General features: G+C 41.4%; 1 protein-coding gene across 1 annotated transcript in view; it reads right to left on the reverse strand.

Moving 5' to 3' along the window:
• The window catches only part of LOC100767606 (ATP-binding cassette sub-family A member 13), a 406,786-nt gene that overhangs the window by 338,824 nt on the left and 45,781 nt on the right, over positions 1 to 22,181 (reverse strand). Inside the window, exons 6-15 of the mRNA XM_035452975.1 lie at positions 21,682 to 21,845; positions 19,857 to 19,987; positions 14,523 to 14,656; positions 10,887 to 11,051; positions 9,323 to 9,522; positions 4,208 to 4,335; positions 3,307 to 3,407; positions 2,899 to 3,072; positions 1,388 to 1,593; positions 564 to 724 (exon numbers count right to left, since the gene is read on the reverse strand). Of these exons, the coding sequence (XP_035308866.1) occupies positions 564 to 724; positions 1,388 to 1,593; positions 2,899 to 3,072; positions 3,307 to 3,407; positions 4,208 to 4,335; positions 9,323 to 9,522; positions 10,887 to 11,051; positions 14,523 to 14,656; positions 19,857 to 19,987; positions 21,682 to 21,845 (1,564 nt within the window). The remainder of the gene's footprint in view (positions 1 to 563; positions 725 to 1,387; positions 1,594 to 2,898; positions 3,073 to 3,306; positions 3,408 to 4,207; positions 4,336 to 9,322; positions 9,523 to 10,886; positions 11,052 to 14,522; positions 14,657 to 19,856; positions 19,988 to 21,681; positions 21,846 to 22,181) is intronic.

The following is a 22,181-nucleotide window of genomic DNA, read 5'->3' on the forward strand; positions in this document are numbered from 1 at the left end:
AGACCAAATCCCTGCATGGAGAGGAGAGCTCGGCATCACATCCCTCATCGTAGAGCCACTGGTAATTGTTTGCTGCTAGGAGAGGTAGAAACAGTTTTCCCTAAGAGTCTAGCCCCTGGTAAGTCAGACATGCTCAACTGAAAGGTCACACATTCTAGAGTATTTATGCAGCACAAATTGGTCTTGAAGGGTTTCAAAAAGTTACAAAAGGATACAAAGTTGGATGAGGAGGGAGGAAGTGTTAGAGGAGGGATGAATATAATCAAAATGTATGCATAACTTGCAGTGAAGTAATAAAATTGGAAAAATAAATGTTTCCATACAAACAAGGGACAATTTTGAGGGTGAAAAAGATCTCCGTGAATATTGCTAGGAGAGTCTAGCCAGACAAAGAAGGGCAGTGTGGGTGTCTGATCACAACTGTAATGAAACCCTGAACACAGTGACAGCCAGAAGGGTTGTAGGGACTTCCACTTAAGCCTTCCCGCCTCCCGTGATGCATAACAGCATTTCACAATGCAACTCTGTTTCACTAAGTGGAGAATACTTCACACATTTCCTACCATTAAGACCTCCCAACTTACGTGGCGGACTATTCTGGAAACTTTCATGCATGTTCACATATTGAGCCAATTCACATGTCTTCCTGATGATTCCTAAGAAGATTTTCCAATACAACACTTGCTCCAGAGACTTTTGTCCTTCTTCAAGTATGTGAGACATCCTGAAGCCAAAACAATACAGAAAACTAGAACTTACTAACAGTTTTCACTTTGATATATAATTATAAGCCCATTTAAAGACAATGCATGCAAAAGTCTGACAGTTCACACTAAAAAAAATAGAATCTTTTAAATAGTTCACTTAACATTTATTCATTTACTAATTCCTTTATCCTGATTTGGATGATAAGGGAAAACATTTATGACAATACATAAAACACAAAAAAGACTAAATCTAGAGAAAACAAATACAACAATATAAGATAAACTTTGAAGCTGAGAAAAAAATACATTGCCATTTGAGTGCAAGCTTATTAGATGCCACAGAATGTGGCTATTGATGAGAAGGGTCATGAAATAGAAATAAGGTACAGTTCACATGGACAGTCCCCCATATGGAAATTCTAGCTATGTGACAAACTTTGGCCTTGGTTACACACAGATTTTGGGTTTGTCATGAAAGGTTGTCAGTGGTTAAACATGGAAACTGATGTGTTACAGATTTTAGAAGCTTTCTTATAATAGCAACAGGTTATTCCCCTAAAAGCACCTTTGTATTCTGTTCTTGATGGATGGCATGTATGATGGTGAGCCACCATTGCATATCATCTGAAATCCTGCCCATGTCCAAGCCCTGAAAAATTTCCCATCCAACACATACTTACACTGTGGAGACAAGCTGGTACTCACAGCCACCTGGAGAGATGCCATTCTCAGTTGAGGCAGCAGCTCCTGGCAACTTGAAGACCTGGGAACAGGTAAAGTTCACTTCTGACAGCTGTGTCCCAAGTTCTTGCCAGTCTAAGTTCCCGAATTGTTCTGAAACTGTTCCATCTGTGTGTCCCGCAATTATCTCTTGCAAACTATGACCCTTAAAGAAAAGAGAAGACATCACCTGTCAAAAACTAAGCCATTTCATGTGGGCACTTCAGATGTAGCCCACCTATGCTAGTTATCAAGGTTTTCGTGTGAACTGTAGGAGAATGACCCAGAGGCACCATTCTAGACATGGACTTTTACTCATGTTCAAAGTTAACAGCCTCCAAATAAAGTCCTACCCAATAAAAAGTAAGATTCTTTATCAGGCACCTAATAGATACTCTAGTATCACAGCCATGTGTGTTGAATGGTCATCCCAAATGTGTTGGAGGAACAATTAACAAAGCCCTCAAAGAAGCAGACCTGACAAACACCCTCATGGTGACCCCCCCCTTCCACAATCCCTTGAGCCTGAGCCCTGACTCTCACTAGCCCATAAATGCAGCAGAGTGACTCGAACTAATTTCAGTCTGAGTAGCTGTCACAAACTTGAAAACTTTCCTTCTTGCCCATTTTTGGACTTGACTATGAAGAAAGCCCACATGAGGTTATGATAGAGAAAAGATAAACCTCACAAGTTTGGTGCCTAGCCAAGCATTCCAACTCCAGCCTTTATGACCACAAGATCACAGTCGAACATCTGTAAGAGTATGAGAACTACACCTGCCTGAGCCCCCGTCAGCCCCCAGAGTCAGGAGAGATCAGACAGTGTGTTTTGTTTTTAGCCACTGAGCTTTGGAATGGTTTGTTAAGACAGATCACCTAACCTCTAGACAAAAGACTTCCTCATACAGGTGAAGAGACATGCTTGCCACCTGTCGATCCCGTTCTGTCTAACTAGCATCATCTGTGACTTTTCTTAACTTCCAAGTTTTCCTCCACATTTAAAGCTCATAAACGTCTTTTGGGAAATGTCTAGGTGGTAAACTGTTCTTCACTCACGTTATCTGCCCTGCTGTAGTCACAGAAGATCTTCGTGTTTGTATTGCACACCCCTTGGCATGTGTTATAGAGACCAAGAAGACAATGTAGGGTTTGACATTGTACACACTCTTATTTACACTTTTGTTTGGGCAAGAGATGAGGAAACCTGCAAGGCAGATGTGTGTTTTTTTAAAGTTTGCAGTCCTCTCAGAGATTTCCAGGTAGGTTGTGGCAGGGAGTATGCACCTCCACACCCAAGGAGTCAGGAGGGATAGAACTCATCGGTAGCCACTATTCGGGCAGCCGTGGCCTTTCAGTGATGCCAGCACTTTCGTAGTTCAAATTTCAGGTTCAAGATAAGCATGTTGGGTGACTAACCGTTTAATGGGAGCCCCACTAGTGCTGTTGGAGAGATCTAATGGTGGATACTCACAGCATCTTTCACTTCGTGAAGCAGCTCATGTAAAACACTGGTCTCATTGATGGAAGGGACATGGCACAGCACTCCCCAAAGACTTCTCCAGATGCTGGCATTCCCAGTGTGGAGGGCCACCTCCTGGGACAAGTGTCCATTCAGGCACGTGGCAGAAGCCTTCTTTGTCAACAGCTGAAAAATTAATGAGGATGGAAAGAGGGAACATTTAGGAACACTCGGTGATGCTCCCCATGGAAACAAGAACTACAGATAGAAACAGTAGCCATGTTAAAGGGAAGCCCAGAGCTCTTCAAAAAACCTGTCTATTCTCCTTTTATTTTGCCAGTAAAACTCACATCAGGTAACGGTGAATATTGCTAGGGTTTTTTTAATGGTTTGTGGGAATGGTTTGTGAATCATCTTTACCTGCTTTAGCCCCCAGAAGAACACATCTTTTTCTAGTCTCCAGCTGTCGGGTCCACCAGGTACAAAATCCTTTGCTGATGTCTCCAGGTAACTGAGGGCTCCTGCAAGACAGAAATACGCCTCACTGTCCACTTGACTTGGGCTTGTTCAATCTTGCCTTCTGTATATAACCATAAGACAGTAAAGTGAATCACAAAAATAAGAATTTCAGTGAACCCGACCTGTTATCAAATACTTCATAATCTTATCGGAAAGGAAAAGGGAATGTCATGGACTGTGATTTAATCCTTTATGAGAACTAAATAGTGTGGGTGCTTTGTCATGAGAGCACTTTGCTTCTAAAGCAATGTCCCTTCTCGCCTTTTCTCTCTTCTCCCTAGGAAGGTGAAAAGAATTTGGCCCGTGAAGGTATAAGTGTAAAATTGCCTTCTTTGAACTAGGGTAAAAGGAACACCTGCCAATCAGTAGAAGTTCAAAACAGGGCATTCTGTACTCTCAGCAAGTTCTAGATCCCATGCAGGCTCTCAACAGTAGAGAGGGCAGGAAAGCAGAGGTACCATTGCCCTTATGCACAGTGTCCTGGGTGTATTTCCAGCCTGAGAACCACTGAATTGGTGTCAGTGAGAAAGTTACACCATCCCATGAAATGGCTTGTCCTAGACCATACAGCAGGCTCTGTTAAACTGCAGTGTGTAACCTTCATTGTGATGGCAGCATGGCATGTTGTGTGTGAAACATCCTTGAGGCCACTGTAGCAATAAATAAGTGTATATGACACACCAATAAAACTCAGCTTGAAACTCTATCAACATATCAGGAAGGCACAAGTCTGTCCACTTTCCAGTAACTGTTTCACTTGCTCATGGTCAGTGGATGACACATAAAGGAAGATCTAGTTCACCTTGGACAAAACGCAAGTCCTGGGTCACCACATTCCTGAGAACAGTATCCAGCAGGGGCAGTCTCTTCAGAACTGGCCATGGAGATAGGTCTGACACCACACCTTGTAACTTGCTTAGATGCTGGAGTCTGCAGACAAAAATAAATAAACGTACCACCTCAGAAGATGAAGCAAAGGAAACACACACACACACACACACACACACACACTGCTTAGGGAAGCATAATCACAGACTAGAAGGCACTCTGCAGCACCTAGCAGGGTTCACCCCACTGCAGCACCTAGCAGAGTTCACCCCACCACTTAGGGAAGCATAGTCAGACTGGAAGGCTCACTGCAGCACCTAACAGGGTTCTTGACAAACTACTTTGTCAGTTGTTGAATCCTCCACTGGGAAGATTCTTTTGGGAAGCAGGCCCAGGTTAAATATTCTCTTTACCTCCAGAATTGTGTGAAGCAGGTGAAAATTGGGATGAATCATCTGCTGACATTTACAAATATTTACATTGCTGAGAATGACACTTTATTTTTTTATGACTATCAGCTTAGAACTTGGCAAGCTAATGCAGAAGGATTGTGGGTTCTGGGCCAGTTCAGGGAAACATACTTTTTAATGCTTTAAATCTTACAGTTACAGGGCACAGAAAATTAATCTGACTTTCAAAATATTGACCCATCAAAGGAGTAAAAGTGGTATTAAAGACCCATCAAAGGAATCCTACACAGGCTAAGTTAAGAGTCTCCAAAATCAAAGAAATAAAAAAAGAAAACTGTAAGACTGTTTGACATCTACAGTGCCTGGGGGATGAGGCTAACTAGGCAGAAAGAGCATTCAACCTGGGGCCTGCTGTAAGAAATATTCTTTTTAAGATGTTCACCTTGAAATCCTCTAAGGAAACCCACTGAGGGCTGAATTTCCAGCAATACCTATCTGTCTCTACCTTCCTGCTTGGGGAGCTGACACTATAGGAAGAGTCAGAGGCCCAGCAGATGCTCTGCCATCAAGTTTGTAGAGAAGGATGATGTGTGGCTCAAAAAGATGCAGGACACAATGCAGCCGAGAAAGTAGAAAGGAAATGATCTGAAAACTGAGGTTGAAAAGAAGCTCAAATGGAAACCAATGTGGGAGAGTGAAGAGCCATTAGCAGGTCACAGTGAGGAACAGGGCTGCCTAGAGCAGCCAATGCCAGGCTTTCTGCTTCTTCATGGAAGTATACTGCATCTTCAACCAGGAAAAGGATAGCCAGATGAGGAACAGAAGATGAACAGTGGAGCTACTAAGAGCCCAAGCAAATCACTCCCTGGGCTGAAATGCTGCTGCAATGCGTGTCCACATCTGGACTTTCTCAGACCTGCTCTACCTGGACTCCTCAGAGCATCTCACCAGTGCTTGGTAAAGTACAAGTTTGACAAACAATGTCTTCAGTTGGATTCCATAACTGCAGAGAGTACAGAGGAGTGAGGAGGGTCCTGGTGGTGTTTCTCCTATGAGGAATCAAAAGGAAGGGGGAACCATCTCTAGTCCATCACCCTACATGTACCAGCTCTCTCTACCCAGCCTGAAGGGTAGCTTCTTGAACTAAGCCTTCCATGGGATGAAGCAAAGGTCAGATTGTTCACTTTCTAAGACATTCTGGGTACTGAGGAACAAGCAGATTGGTTCGTGGGAAGAATGAGAAAGGGAGAGACAACTGTGCCTTATTTTACTCTCTAAGAAAAAAAAAATAAACACCCAACATGTCATATGGAATCTGAATCTGGGCTGCTTCAAGCTCTGACAATCAAGGGAATTATAGGACCACATCTGTAAGCAAAGAGCTCTATCTTTGACAACTCAGGCTTGCTGAAGTACACAGGGATACCCTATAAGTCCATGTTGCCCAGAATCTTTGCTATATATCAGAGCCCAGATGAAGAGCTCCCAGGGCCCAGGCACACAACTGGCAGGAACAAACAAAATCTCAAGAAAGAGAAGGTCTGCAGTGATTTGAGAAGAAGATGTGAAAGATTGGCTATGGAAACAATGGATTAAAAAACAAGTATGATTCCCTAAACCAACACTTGGTATAAGAAAGATGCAGTTTCTTGCCAAGGCTGAGTGCAAATCATGCAGAAGCCTGGCAACACGGTGGCTGCTCAGTTAAATACAAATGCATATACTAAGAAACAAAGTTTAAACAGAGACAAGAGGTATAGCAGAAACAGAGGCAAAAGTCCCTAAAGTGGAGGAAGCACTCAAGAGTGCTACAGGGACCAAACAGAAGAGTGGTCAGTCACAATATGACAGGTAAGAGAGAACATCAGAGAGAAAGTGGGCAGAGTTCAACCACAAAAATTCATGTTGAGATGGGACTCCATGAAGACAAGGAGAGGGGAAGAGGAGGAGAAAAAAGAGGATGAGGAGGAGGGGGAGAAGGGGAGAAGAGAAGGAAGGGAAGAGGAAAAGGATAAAAAAGAAGAGGAAGAAAAAGGAGGGGGAGGAGGAAGAGAAAACTCCAAAAACAATATAATTAATGAGGGATTGCAAAGTCTTAAAGATTGTATAAGGGACATTTGACATCCATGTAAGAAAGTCAGTGAATCTGAAGAGGAGAAAGACAGAGGAAGGTTTAGAAAGAGGCAGAAGCAGAAACAGAACTGGATGTTAATGGGAGAAGTGGGAATGTCCTCCACTGAGCTGGGGCATTGTCTGCATAGGGGCCTCTCTGTCAATCAGGGCAGCTTAGCAATGTTGGCAGACTAACCCCTTATGTGAAGTGAAGAGATGGGGCTACTAGGCAGGGCAACATCTCCAGAAAATCAATAGTTTGATAACTAGGTAAAACCTTAGAGGTTATCTGGTGGCCATTAACAGATAGGATGGCTGAGGCCCCAGAGAAGCTGACAGAATGGCTAGAATTGCACAAGTGATGGATCTGCTTATTGCCCAGATAGCCACCAGGGGAAATTTTGTATTAGGTGTAGCAATGGTGGTGGCTGAATGGAAAAGGAGATTCCTTGGACTAATTGCCTTGTGCACTCAGCAGTAGACAGCAAAGGCAGTGTCAGGCCCTGAGTCTGACTACATACAGAGGTTAACTGTGGCTTGGTGGACAGCACATAGTGAAACCTTTAGCTTCCCTAATCTTAATGTACTAAGGACCAAGTGGATGTTCCTCAGATTTCACTCTCGTGAGTCAGAGAAGAGTCAAGACCCTGGGCTGAAGTGTTAGGAGGTCTTTGAGGTCTTTGAGGTGACCATGAGTCTGAAGTTACTGACATCACTGACCTTTGTCCTTCTGTTTCAACCACACCCCTGCTATTTGTAGTATCCATCCTTCTACAGCCTTTGTGGCACTGCTACCCACAATCCTAATGCCCCACAGCCCAGGCATCTCCTCAGTCAGAAGACAAGATCCTCAAGAAAAAAACCTACATCCTAAGTGGACTCTAAAAAATGGGAGAGAACATAAAATATTTAGAGTTACCCTTCACTGTGCAATCACAACAATATAGCCTCATATACTCATGATTCTATGGTACCATTTGCATTCCACAGAACCAGAATTTGAACAAAATCTTATGGTTTAAACAACATTTTGGAGACAATAAGAAATCTGTTTTCTTCTGAGGAAAGCATGAATTCCAGAGGCTAATAGGATTCACATTAGTACAAACTGCTACACACACACACACAGACACACACACACACACACACCACCACCACCACCACCACCACCACCACCATACTATAAACATACACATATGTACATACACATAGGTACACACCACACACAAATAGATACATATACATACACGAAGACACATGAACATACCACACATATACAATCATACATATCACACAAACACATGTATACACACATCATACGTATACAACACACAAACACATATATCACATACATATGCACACAGCACACATATACATCAGGACATATATGCATAAACAGGGGGAAAGGAGGGATTAAAGGGTAGTACATTGGCCCTGAAATGGAAAACTGAGTTGTGAAGCCATCACTAAGCATCTCGCAGACACAAATGCATCTGTCGTTGAACTAGCAAACATGGTTGTAGTTATGGCCTGGCCCCACACATGCCCGTGCAAGCTGATCTTGAAAACAATGTTAACTTCTGCTGACCTACTGTACAGTAAGCCCTTCTTTAAAATTACCCATAAACAATCTACTTTTTCCCAGCACTGATCAGAATTCCTACCTAGCAAATACTTCTCAGCCCCTGTTTAAAACTCTGAAGACATTGCCATTGTATGAAACTTTGATGTACATTCCAGAAGGCTTGAATTTGTGCTTTCCTATGTTTCAGTTTGTGTATATATTAGCCACTCCCAAACAGGCGTGGTCAGTGCCAAGGGTACATCTGGTATAGATCCCTCACTACACAACAACAGCAACAACAACAATGCCATCTTTTTTGGTCCCAACCTGGTAGGTTTTATCCTGTAGATCCACAGCTCCTAAAGACACACACTAAGACAAAGTATCCAGTCTCATAAGAAAGTGACCATTTGGGTAAATTAATCTTGATAATATTAAAAATGAAAAAAATCCAAGTCTCACCTTTTCCCACTACTAAGGTATGACTGAGCCTATGTGAACACTTCAGCTCTGTACAGTCCTTATATGTGAATACAGGACACACCTCATGGGAAAGCACCTCTAACATGCATGTGTTCATTTTAGACAAAGACATCAACCCAAAATTCAGGAAGCTGACACCTTCTCCAATATGCCTGTAAGATTACTTTGTTCGTTTGCTTTTGTTTGGTTGGTTATGTTTTGAGAAAGGACTCTTGAGGCTGGGATGAACTCCTGAGCTCAAGAGCTCTTATGCCCCCTGAGTACTGGGTTGAGAGGTGTGTACCACCACAACCAGACAACCCTTTAGATGCCTTTACATATTCACATCCATGTCCAGATGACTGCATAGGCCTACCCTGGTGGTATCCACAATAAAAGCCTCCGGTTTCCCATGTGCTAACTTGGAATGCATGTCTAGCTGTAGTTTTACAGCATTTGTTTCTAACAGCATTGTTGCACATTCCTACAATGTCAGCGTGATCAAGCCTACTCAGTGACAAAAGACATACATATGCCTTACATCTGTGCAAACAGATGGCTGTCTCTGGGGCCATCTGCTGCCAAGCTGTCGCTCAGGATGAGAAGGGCAGTGTGCAGGGCTTCCACCACCTTCCGTGGTTCACTTCCCTCTTTAAACTGGTCCCTAAGAGCTGCCAGGCTGTGACTGGCACCTGCAAGCAGGTTCTGCAGCAGACCACCCTGCTGCCACTGGTCAAACACCTGCAAATTAGGAAACATAAGTAGATTATCAATCATATTAGAAATACTGTGCTTAGGAAATAGTAACAGGCCATTCCAAAGGACAAGGTTTTTTAATTTCTGATCAATTAAAATATCTATTACAATTGTATTATGATAGCATGTCTTCTCAAAAATTAAATTAAATATTATAAATGTCAACAAGGGACATGGCTTATTCCCCTATTTTTTCATTCCTCCAAGACAAACAAGAAATGAAAATAAGGTAAAACTATGCATTTCACTTAAAGAGATCTAATGATCTAACTTGAAAACTGAACCAGCACACTGAGAATAGTTTGGATGAAACTATAAGCTTTAAAATACACACTGTCATTAATAAGTGGTCCCTGAGTATCACTGTGACAGGTCTGGGGATGATACTGCAGGCAGCTAGCCATGTTGCACAAGTGTCTCATGCCCAGATCAGACAGTGAGTCTATGCATTAAGCAAAGGCAGGTGTAGGGGAACCTGTAGCCACGCCTGCTTAGGGGCTGGCTACATGTCTGCCTACAGGCAGGTAGACTGATGAAGTCTTAGCTAGCTACCCAGATTAACACTTTAGTGTTGGCCCCTAAGAACTATCTCTTGGTCACTTCAGTGATGGAAAAGTTACACTCTAACAAGTGAACGGTCATGCATATTTTTCTGAAGATTTTTTTACCCACTACTTGAGATTCTGCACTTTATCATTTGTGTGTTTGGAGGGTAAGAAGATCTTATCAGGGTGAGTTTTCCAAGGCAAAAAATAATGTAAGTGGATATGATACTTGACAAAGAGTCCGTGGTACTGTGGAGGGAGTGTGGCCTGATAGTGTCCATGTATCTCAAGGAACAGAGCTGAAAGCTACCGAGGGCCACTGTGAGGTTTGGAGGTTATCAACTTTCTTCTTATCAGGGTATTCTGCTGTACACCAGCATCTCTGAAATAGCCCCCAATGAACACTTTTCCCCTATGTCTCTGAAGACATCTGATAGACCTTTAAATCATAGTCATTAGTTTTGCACAATGTTCAAGGAAAAAAACAGAGAAGGCATAAGACAAAACTAATGCTTGCATGACATTCAAAGCGGCACCAGGGATCTCGCATGCCAGCAACACAGCATGGGTCTAGGGACCTCTTACCTAACGCTAACAGGTGCATTTGTATGCCTAGGTCACATGCTTTTGGTGGCTTTGGCTGAGAGTCTGATGAGTTACAGCCATTGGATGTATGTGAGAGTGGGTCACAATGACCAGATGCAGAGGTCCTAAGGTCTTTCCCAGGAAAGATCATAGAATCACACAGTGAATGACATGAGAGGAGATCTGCTGCCCTCAGAGCATCCAGACACACAACAGCACCTGTGCATAGAGTTTCAGCCAACTGACTGCATGGATGATATAGTTCTGTACTGCTGACCACTTGGGATGACAGTCTGCCTGGTAGCCCTTGCTCGAGGCTTCATCCTCAGAAGTGTTGGACAAGATGAAACATATCATCCTCTTGAGGATGCTGTGTGTAGGAATCTGGAAACAACATGAAAAAATACTTATAATTATGGTGGTTTTTCCTGGAATGTTTTTCTTTCAAAATTTTACCCCAGTCTTGCTGGAGTCAAAGCTCATGTGTTCACCTGAACAGTACTCTGCCACTCATAATGTCTGTGTTATTTGTCCTGAGGGGAGGCCTCTATAGTTAAGGACAAAAATAGATCCCACTCTTTTAGGAACAGCAGGAGCCAGTATTTCTCCAGGAGGAAGACACATAGTTAAGTCAAATACGGCTCACCCTCATTTTTCCACCAAAAGTCATCATGGGCCAGGCAGTCTACCTGCCTTTGCTCCTTGCATACACTCACTGTCTGATCTGGGCATGAGACACGTGTGTTACACAGCTAGCTGCCTTATCATCCCCAGACCTGTCACAAAGTGGTACTCAGAGACTGCTTATCAATGACAATATATATTTTAAAGCAGTTCTGGTTAGAAATTGTTTTACCATTTTGAACCAATTCTCTTTTGTGTATTTACTTCTCTAAAACTACTCTACAAATGCGTGTGGCAAAAGGAGCTACATCCATCCAATTCTGGATTCTTACAATAACTGTACTATCATCAGAAGTTCTGTTGATGGTTGCTGCAGTAAGAATATTTTCAACCCCCTCAAATGCCTACATGGAAGCCATCACCCACAAGTTGACAGTGTGAGGAAGGGGAACCTCTTGGGATCTCTACAGTTTGGAACTGGTATTCTCCAGAGGCCAACAGGGTATTATTAGGAGGTGACCTTTAGGAAGTGAGGCATAGGAGGGAAAAATAAGATCATCTGGGATATGCTCTTCTAGAGGACATTGTGTCTCTGTTCCTTCTTCTGTCTTTGCTTCTGGGCCACCATGAAGTAAACAGCTTTTTCCACCATAATGTGCCACCTCACTGAAAACCCCAAGAGAACAGGGGCCAAGTGACCCATAATACCCTGAAACTGAGCTAAAAAAAAAAACCTTCCTTCTATTAAGATGATCAAATCTCAGGTAGTTGCTACAGTAATGGAGAAGTGATTAACACAGAGGCAGAAGAGCTCATGAGGAAGGAGTTATCATTGGACTAATGCTTCTCAAAAGAAAAAGGGGCTTGATGAGCTTATCAGTCATCCTTGGACCACGTGAGGGCACAGGGAGAGGACACTGTCATCTTACAACTAGAAAGTGGACTTTAACCAGTCAGCCAGCCTCCTGGTGCCGTGAACTCAGGCTTTCAGCCTCCAGAGTTCTGAGAAAGGAGTTCTGGGGAGCATACATCCCTCAATCTGTGGTATTTCAGCATCAAACTGGACAAAGACAATGGAATGATAAAGTGTCTTTGCTCATCCCACACTTTCCTGTAGGACTCACATGACTCACATGAAAATTATTCACTTGTGACTATCGAAAGCACAAGGCCCCTTGTGGTTTTATTCTAATTGTTATTCTCTCTCTCTCTCTCTCTCTCTCTCTCTCTCTCTCTCTCTCTCTCTCTCTCTCTCCTTTGCCCCCTCTCTCTAGATGGAAGTAATATCAAGGTCATGTATCCTATTAAAAAAGATATGGCCTTGATCCTGCCTAGACATTCAATCTGTGAGGACAGTATGTGCAGACAGTAAGTTCCCTTTGACAGGCCCTGTCACAGAGGCTAAAGAAGTCATGGGAGCCCTGAGACTGGAGGGAAGTCATGGGGACTCCTAGCACATGGAGCTCATCAATCACTTTGTGGGGACAGAAAAAGGTGGTGATGAGTCCCACATCAGACCAGGAGCAGTGTATGGTAAGGCTCCCAAACAGGCACAGGAAATAGAGGGAAGTAAGTCAGGCCAGACACAGAGAAGACCTGAAGACATGAACAGGTGACAGACATTCACAGGCTTTTCACAAAAGTGGGAAGCAGATTCACCAACCCTGAGGTTTCCCATGCTAACCCCCATGGATACAGTTTTTCCAAGTAGTAAAGAAAGTCTAAACCCACTGGGCTTCTTGGGTTCACATAGCCCAAGATTCTAGAACCTGTCAAGTCTGAGAATCTTCTTGGCATCTCATGAGGGCCTTATTCTTCACCAAAACAACATTAGAGTATTACATGGCCATACAGAGTGAATGTAGCACTCAGGTCTGTCCCTCCCCAATAAATCCACCAATGTCATCATGAGTTAAGCAACCAAGACTTCATCTGTTCCTAGTTCGCAAAGAATCCACCTCCAAACAATATTAACAAATTCATGAATCGGGTTTTCAAAACCCTTGGGGTGGAGAGAGTGTGTTCAAAGCATGACTAATGTGTCACAGAAGGATACTTACTCACAGGGACATGGAAAATCATAGGAAGGTAAGTTAGATCCCACCCTAAGTACATGAGTACTTTTAAGACTCCAAAAGGAGATACTGGGTCTTCACTTAGCATACAAGAAAAGTCTTATAGATGTAGGTAGGGTCTGAGAGAAGGAGTTCATGGACTAAGGATGCAGTTATGTGTTCTTGTGCCTATTGAAAATCAGAAGAGCTTCCAAAATGTCTCGGGCCATAGAAGAGGGCTCTTCAGACAAAAGACACCACAGAACCTCAGTAATATCCATGTGAACTATGTTCTAAGGGTAGACAAAGACAACAACTTCATTTTATCCAGTTTAAAAACTTGGGCTCAGTTTTGGCTAGCCCATCTCCTCTCACATCCATTCTTTTTTCTTTGCCTGGAGAATCCCCCACATATCTGCTCCCACTGAGACCCAATTTCTGCCTGGAGCCATGCTCACAGATCCACTTAGTGGACATCACACCTCCACCATGCCTGGCCTGGCTTATCCTACTGATGGTTCCCAGAGTAATCAGGTTCATACCACTTCTAAACTGCCTGAGTGCTGAGATAAAATGATAAGGAAAGAATGGGACATCTTGCTGGGCATGATGGGACATACCTTTAATCTCAGTACTCGGGAAACAGGCAGGCAGATCTCTGACTTTGAGGCTAGCCTGGTCTACAAAGTGAGTTCCAGGACAGCCAGGGCTGTTACATAGAGAAACCCTGTCAAGAAAGAAAGAAAGAAAAAAAGAAAGGAAGAAAGAAAGAAAGAAAGAAAGAAAGAAAGAAAGAAAGAAAGAAAGAAAGAAAGAGATTGAATAAATCACTATGGCCAATAGAGGCAGGGAGACAGGCAGGACTAGGAGATGAGAAGAATTCTGTGACACATAGGCAGATGCAGTCGCCATGTAGACCAAAAAGGAGTAACAGGACCTTTCTCCAGTAAGATAAGACCATGTGGAAATATACAGATTAATAGAAATGGGTTAATAATTAAGACAGAGCTAGACAATAAGAAGCCCAAGCCACTGGCCAACAATTTTATAATTAATATAACTTCTGTGTGTTTATTTGGGGATCTGACAGGCCAGAAAACTCATGCTTACAGGTGACTATTTTGTAGAGTCACTCTAAAAACACCCAATTCCATGAGAAGAACACAAGTATGAATACCTCTTTCAGCTCAGCTGAATAATTCAGGATATGTTCCATTTGATGGTCATTGAAACCAAATTGAGATTTGAGATCAGATTGGACTTTCTGTGGATCCCATACCATATTCTGCAGGGATAGGTGGTAAATGGACTCTGTGAATACAGATGATTCATGCATTGGTTATTTTGATATTCAGATATGCCTATAGTAATAAAGAAAATATCTTACCTCTAAGTGGATAGAAAAATAACCTTAAACCATCAAATACTATTTGTGAATAACTAAAAACAATGGCTGGAGACGTTGGTTCAAAAATTAAGGGTGTTTGCTGCTCTTGCAGAGGACACAGTCTCAGCACCCACATGTTGGCTCACAACCACCTGTAACTCAAGTTCCATGGGTTCTGATGAGGTCTTACCTCCATGGGCACCTAAATGCACATTTATATACATAAACTCACTTAAGTCACACACACACAGACACACACAGAGAGAATAAATAAATAAATAAATAATTTAAAGAAGAATAAACAAAGCTGATACAGTCATCACCTTTCATGTGCAAAGTACACATCACAAGGCCCCTAGTAGATGCCTGAAACATGTGTAACCAAACCCTGAATATAGCAAAAACTTTGCCCATATGCACCCATGAGAAACTTAAATGTATAAAGTGGGCATAGTGAGACATTTAAGCAACTAGTAATAGAACAATAATATGCCTTGATAAAATTGCCAGGTTCACTGCTCTTTGCATTTGAAGGCTTCTATTAAGTAAAATAAATGCTATTGAACAAAAGCACTACCATGCCATGTCAGGTAGTCTGATAACCACAGGTACTGTTGGCTGCTAAGTGACTAATGTGCAAGCAGTATACACAGTTTAGATTTGGGACAAAAGAGTGATTCCTGCTCAAGGCAAATGGAACATGAAAGAGAAAGTTTTATCTCATTGTTCAGAAGGTCATGCATTTTAAAATATGTGGATCCAGGCTGGAGAGATGACTCAGAAGTTTAGAATACTTGCTGCTCCTGCAAAGAACAGGAGTTCGGCTCCCAGAACCCACATTGGATGACTCACAGTTGCCTGTAACTCCATCTCTGAGGAATGCAATGCCCTCTTCCAGCCTTTGTGGGTATCGGCACATACACACACACACACACACACACACACACACACACACACACACACACACACACACACTTTAAAGAAATCTTTAAAACTCATAAATTGCTTATTTTGTTAATTTTTAAAATTATCTACTTACCATTTGTAGGTTGAAGTTGGTTGTGAATAACTAAAACCATACATAGGGGAAAACTAGTGTTCTAAATACTAAGAGAAGTGTGGTATCTCAAGACTCCCACATGAATGATGACACAGTTCCAAGGAAGAACTGAAAAGTACATTTCATGAGCTTTGTAAAATTCAGATTAATGAACACAGTAATTCACATCTAGTCTAAAATGCTATCTCAAGGAGATTAATCAGATAACCAAATGAAAATTAGGTATAGTAATAGTTTTGCACTAACTTCATACTAGTTAAATATTGAAAAGTAGCTACCTGTAGCATCAAGGAAAAAGACTCAATATAAAACTCTACAGGGAGACCTCTAAGTCCAACTAAAAGTTCAAGCCACAGTAGGAAGTTCATACAAACTGGAATAATCAAGACATAAAGCCTATATATAAGCTGCTCAAATTCTCAAGCGGCACCATCTGGAAGTGCCAGCCCAACCAAATTCTGGGAGCCTGATAAGATCCCCACGGAGCATATCCTGGCAATTGCAAACAGCACACAAGCCATTAGGGGAACTTTTGTCAGCAAATCTAGCAAGTAGATGGATCATTTCAGATCATGATTCTACAGCCATCTGCCGTGTACCTTACATGTGCCAGCCACCTGCAAAATTTCTCCACATGTGTGATCTCATATGATCCTTAACCTAATGTGGTAATGGGAATGCTACAGATAAGACCCATGACACTTTTTAAAGGATTTTTACTATTTTTAATTATATGTGTGGAAGTGTGTTAACATGCATGCAGGTACCCATGGATGTCAACAGAGGGTGTTGGATCCCCTGGAGCTGGAGTTGCAGGCAGTTGGAAGCTGCCTGACATGGATACTAGGATAAAACAGTCTTTTTTGAGAACAATACATGCTCTTAACCTGTGACGTATTTCCCCAGCTCTAGTCATGACATTTGAGAGAAAAAGGAAAAGGAAGGCAGACCCTGGGAATCCAAGACTTTAGATTTCCAATATTGTCTTTGCATAATGCCATAGGTCAAAATAACATTGTTTTCTGAGATTAAAATTAGTCCTCAATGGAATGTTGATGAGATGCCAGACTGGGAATTGAGCATTTCCCACATGAAATTTAAGTCACCAAAAAACAGCATGTTAAATGTCCCCTTTTGAGAGAAGAAGAATCAGAAAAAGTTATGTAAAAATCTCATTCCTAGAGTAAGATAGTGTTTACACCCAAAGGATGTGGTTCGCAAGCCTGAGCTGTAAATACCTATTCCTACTGATATATCTTACTAGAATTAGACATAGAATTCCAGAAAAGAACAGGAAAGATAGTGTCATATGTCTACTAAAATGCTTTGGAAAAGAAAGATAATGTTCTTTGAAAATCAAGAGCAATATGGATTATGAAATTCATGGCTGAAGAGGGGATTGTTCCGATCATGTGACAATGTCAGTGAATGATGTGGCTGGGACGGCAGAATGGTCCCTTTCCTGCACACCCTATAGTCTATTCACTAGGAAAGGCATTTTTCTTGGAGACAAGAGAAATGAAGACAACTTTTAGTGGTCTCTAGAAGTCTATTTTAGAATTGTATTTCTTAACTCTGACTCAAATGGATAGAAAATTACTTTTAATTACATTCTTTAAAGTAATTATATCTCCAATGTAAGCTAAATTGAATGTTACAATTTGGATGATTTGCACAAATTTCTGCTTCCAGATGAGCTTGTTAAAATTGAGGTCACAGAGAACCTTTCAATGAGATATTTAATATACCTCTACCCGGCCTCCAGGCTTTTGTTCTGGACTTAAGAAATAGCTTCTGGTAGAACTAAACTCATATAAAAAATGAGTTAATCTTTAATGGCCTAGTTTCCTTCATACAGAAAAATCAAAGAAACCCAACCTCTCCATGAGACCTAATATGTTGAATCCCAAGAAACAAGTGAAATTTGAAGTGAGGGAGGGTATTGTGAAGGATCATATTGTGTTAGCCTCTTCCATACAGCTGGAGAAATGTGGCTGGGTTTGCAGGAATCTCTGTGAAACCAATGCATTGTATAGCTTAGGACACTGAGCCACCAAAGTAAAAGGCCAATGGGAGGAGTGACCCAGGATTTGCCTGCCTCCAGTCCTTGCTCACACTTGTCTCCAGAGCATCTCTCTACTACAGTGAATCTCTGAATCTATTGCTCCATTGGTCGTTGTGACTGAACCTGGCTCTCTTTCTGAGCCAATCCCTGGCACTGCCTGATATAAACTCAGACACATTGACCATTGAGCACTCTCCACTTCTGGCAAGCCCTTGCATATCAAACACTGGTCCCCTTTCCTGGAAATGCTCTTCAGCCATACCAATGAATCCTAACATTCTTCAAAAACCTCCTTTGAAGATGTCCCTGAAGAAGATGCCAGATGCCTACTCTGAGGACTCTGTTTTCTGTATTGGCATCTTTTGCTCCCTTATAAACATGACACCTCTGAGTGCAATTGCCACTCCTTACGATAACTATGATCCCAGCTACTACAGAAGCCAAGTCTAGAGGATTACAAGTTCAAGACCAGCCTGGGAAACTTAGTGAGATACTTTCACTAAATAAAAATAATTTTAATGTAATGTAATAAATTTAATGTATTCACTTTTTAATGTAAATCACTTCATTGTAATGAGCTCACAAATAAAATACCATACACTCAGATTAGCCTGGCTACTCAAACACTTGTCCAATATACAAATCTCAATGAGTTTGCACAAAATAATAATAAAAAGTGGGAAGGTGATGCTAAAGAGATGGTTCAGTGGTTAAGAGTGAATATCACTGTGGTATAAAATCTGAATTAGTTAAATTCCCAGTACCCATATCCAGTAGATCACAACTACCTCCCGTTCTAGAGAACCAGATGCCCTCTTCTGACTTCTGCAGGCACTGTACTCATATGTGCAAGCTTATATACATATACACATAATTAAAAATAAAAATAAAATGGTTTAAAGTATTGAGTATATATAAGTGTGGTAGAGTACTTGAGTGATATGTCAGATTCTAGATTCAAACTTTAGTCTCACAGAGAGAGAGAGAGAGAGAGAGAGAGAGAGAGAGAGAGAGAGAGAACAATTTCCATTTCAGCTCATGAATGAAATAGGTAGATAGGTGGTGAAGTTGATGGATTAGCAATGATGGGATGAGTGGGTGGGGAATGAATTAACTGATATGTAAATGAATAGAGAGATAGGTGGGCAGATGAACAGCCAAATAGATCATATATGGGTGGCTAGACTACTAATCAGATGGACAGATAGACAACAGATGATAGGAAATGAATTCTAACTCCACTGTTCTCTCACTGTACTAATTCCCATACAAAATTAAACAAAGAAAAAGCCCAAGGGAATAAACTTTTAAGTAAACTATTAAATCCAATGGCAACTTAATAATGTCCGAGGCAAGAAAATAGGGATCCCATTCCCCTCCCTGAAGATGGCTACTTATTATCTACACAACAGTTTGCCTTCTTTGAGTAACCTCACTGTTTTTCTACTGCTTCCAACTCCAGTTGGTGGGTACTGGAATTTCCTCCCAATAGGAGAATAAAGAGATGAAAGGTTAAAAGTCACAGAGCAGCCGGGTGTTGGTGGCACATGCCTTTAATCTCAGCACTCAGGGGGCAGAGGCAGGCGGATCTCTGCGAGTTCGAGACCAGCCTGGTCTACAAGAGCTAGTTCCAGGACAGCCTCCAAAGCCACAGAGAAACCCTGTCTCAAAAAACCAAAAAGAAAAAAGAAAATCACAGAGCAAGTGGTTTGTTTTAACTTAAAAGGCAGCTTACAACTTACAATTTAAGGAATTCAAAAATCAGTTGTTTGAAATATAAGTGCAATTCTTATTAGCAATGACTGCAGAATTTTCAGTGGTGGTAGAAAGTCAGTTTTGACTTGGAAATTTTGTTCCTATGTCCGTCTTTTACTAGCAGAAAGAGTGAATTTGGCGTCAAGATGTTCATTTGTCACTTCTTGAAGATCCCTTTGGCTCTGAGCTTGCTAAAGCATTGCAAGAGTGGAATACCCCCAGTACAGCCCTCAAGGTGCCTCACCATTGACAGCTACTCTGTGCTGCAGCAGAAACCTCAGGGTGGAGATGGTCACATTCAGAACATGTCTAGAAACCTGAGGGATTGTCTGGTGCAATGGTAGCCAATCCAAATCTCCCAGAGAAGTTAACGAACTAGAACAGAAGAAACAAAAGCAAGCAGGGTGAGTTGGTAGTCAGTCAAAGAGTGTCAACTCCAGACTTACTTAGTCCCCATTGGCCAGATCCCAGCCCTGTTCCAGGACATGCCAGATCATTACTTTTCTTAGCTTGACGTGACCCTAACTCCCTGGGCAAAATAACAAGCAGAAGTGAGTTCCTCTCTTGAAATACCCCAAAGTAGCTTTCCCACACACCATGCTTTGGGGTACTCTATCATGGGTACTGTTTTATGATCAGCCTTGGGTCTACCAGCCCACTCTTGGCAGCTGACAAAACCAGGAAGAGTACACAATTAAAAAAAGATGAGCAGCCGGCTGGACTGCCTCAAGTTCCCATGGTCAGTCTAACACCTGGATAACATACTGCACTGTGTCCTATCCAGGAATCTGAAAAAGGCATGGGCCAATCGGTGGTTCTCAAACCATTTTACAGAATAGGGGGTTTTAGACAATTGGAGTCCATAGGTATATTATATACATTCTTTTTTTAAAATGATGATATTTTATAAATAATTACAGTTAAGATCAGAAAGCATGCTTGGCTGAGTATGTGTTTTAGCAGCATGAGGCTGACTCCACCATACATCCTGGTCTCAAACAGGTGATGTCCATGTAGTTTCTCACTAAGAAAAATCTCTCCCTGCAGCTTTGTGCAATTAGGAAAATCTCAAGACTGTGAAGTAATCCCTGAACCCCAATATCACTTGCAAGCAATGTCTATGATGATTCTTTATGTCATAGAAACAACACAAAACAGAAATGAAACCCACACAGAAGGTGACACTGTCAGCCACCGTCATCAATACATTCCAGTTTCAAATTGTACTTTCTTCTAAACAATCTTCTAAAGAATTCCCACTGTCCACTGCTAATACATCCAGTGTTTAGAGCAATGGGACAGAGAGCCTCCTTCCAACCATGTCCAAATATTTAAGATAGTGAAATGCTAGGGTGTTATTCATTCTCTGCCATTCAGTGAATCTTCATGACAACTAAAACGTCATAAAGAAAATTTAAAGAGCTATGATCCTCAGATGAGCTGTGCTACACAATGTGAGGGCTAAGACACCCACCCCTGACAATCCTCAATCATGTCAGCATCACAAGGGGCTGTGTGTTAAGTTAATAATTTATGTTAAAAAAAATCACTGGTTAAAAAGTGGAAAGCGCACTATGGAAAGCTCTGCTCCAGAATGCTCCCCTAGGGACATGGGATCAGAGCTACCATACCAAATGGTTCCCAACTTGTGAGGAAGGCACAGAGCTTATCAGGCTACACAATGTTAGTAGCTAAAATTATTACATTTATGTCACTTTTCTAATGGTGAAAACATTAGAAACAACACAGCTGATGGTACGATTATGAAGTATAGTGTGGTATATGCTAATTCATCAGCCATTAAAAATGATGAAAGATAATACAAGCCAATGAAATGTTATCAGATAATATTAGCTTTCTAATGATTGAATATGAGCTAAACAGCACCACTGCCCCCAGGTAAGATATGTGCACATAGGTGGGGACAAAGACGTAGGTATGAGGGCTCCAAATATTTCAGCAGGACATTAGTAGGGTATCTTTTATGAAACTATTACTCAGTGAAACATTCCCCTATTAAAATTATGGAAGATAATACATGTAATTACTTGTTGCTGTTTTTCACTTACTTTAAACCTGCCTGGAGAAAGTGTGCCATGGCATCTATGCTGTCTTCCAAGTGAGCATTGATTGTGTGCAGTCTGGGAAGTGAATGAAGAAAATCCCAAATATGAGGTTGCTGGTGGAGGCTTTCCAATTTTGATATCACATCCTCAGTTTTATTGAGATCCATCTGATGAAAAAAATTATCAAACGTTTTTATATTTAATTTTATTGATCAAACAGAGACACACAGATATACATACATCCAGACAGACAAGATGCTTCAGATGTGTAAGAAGCTCAAGCTGAACACATATCTATGTTCAACAGACAAGATTTTTGAATTATTACTAGGTTGCTTCTATCTTTAAAGTTTTGAAAATATAGAAATTTGCATGTCTAAAATCAAGTATCAACAATAAAAACATTAAAATAACTGTAAACTATCATAAGGAAAAAATAAGAAAAATGAAAAGCAGCAAAAAAGTGAAAACGGTTATTGTAAAATGTTTTAAAGATGGTTCCA

Source organism: Cricetulus griseus, assembly GCF_003668045.3.
Source record: "Cricetulus griseus strain 17A/GY chromosome 1 unlocalized genomic scaffold, alternate assembly CriGri-PICRH-1.0 chr1_1, whole genome shotgun sequence".
NCBI lineage: Eukaryota > Metazoa > Chordata > Mammalia > Rodentia > Cricetidae > Cricetulus > Cricetulus griseus.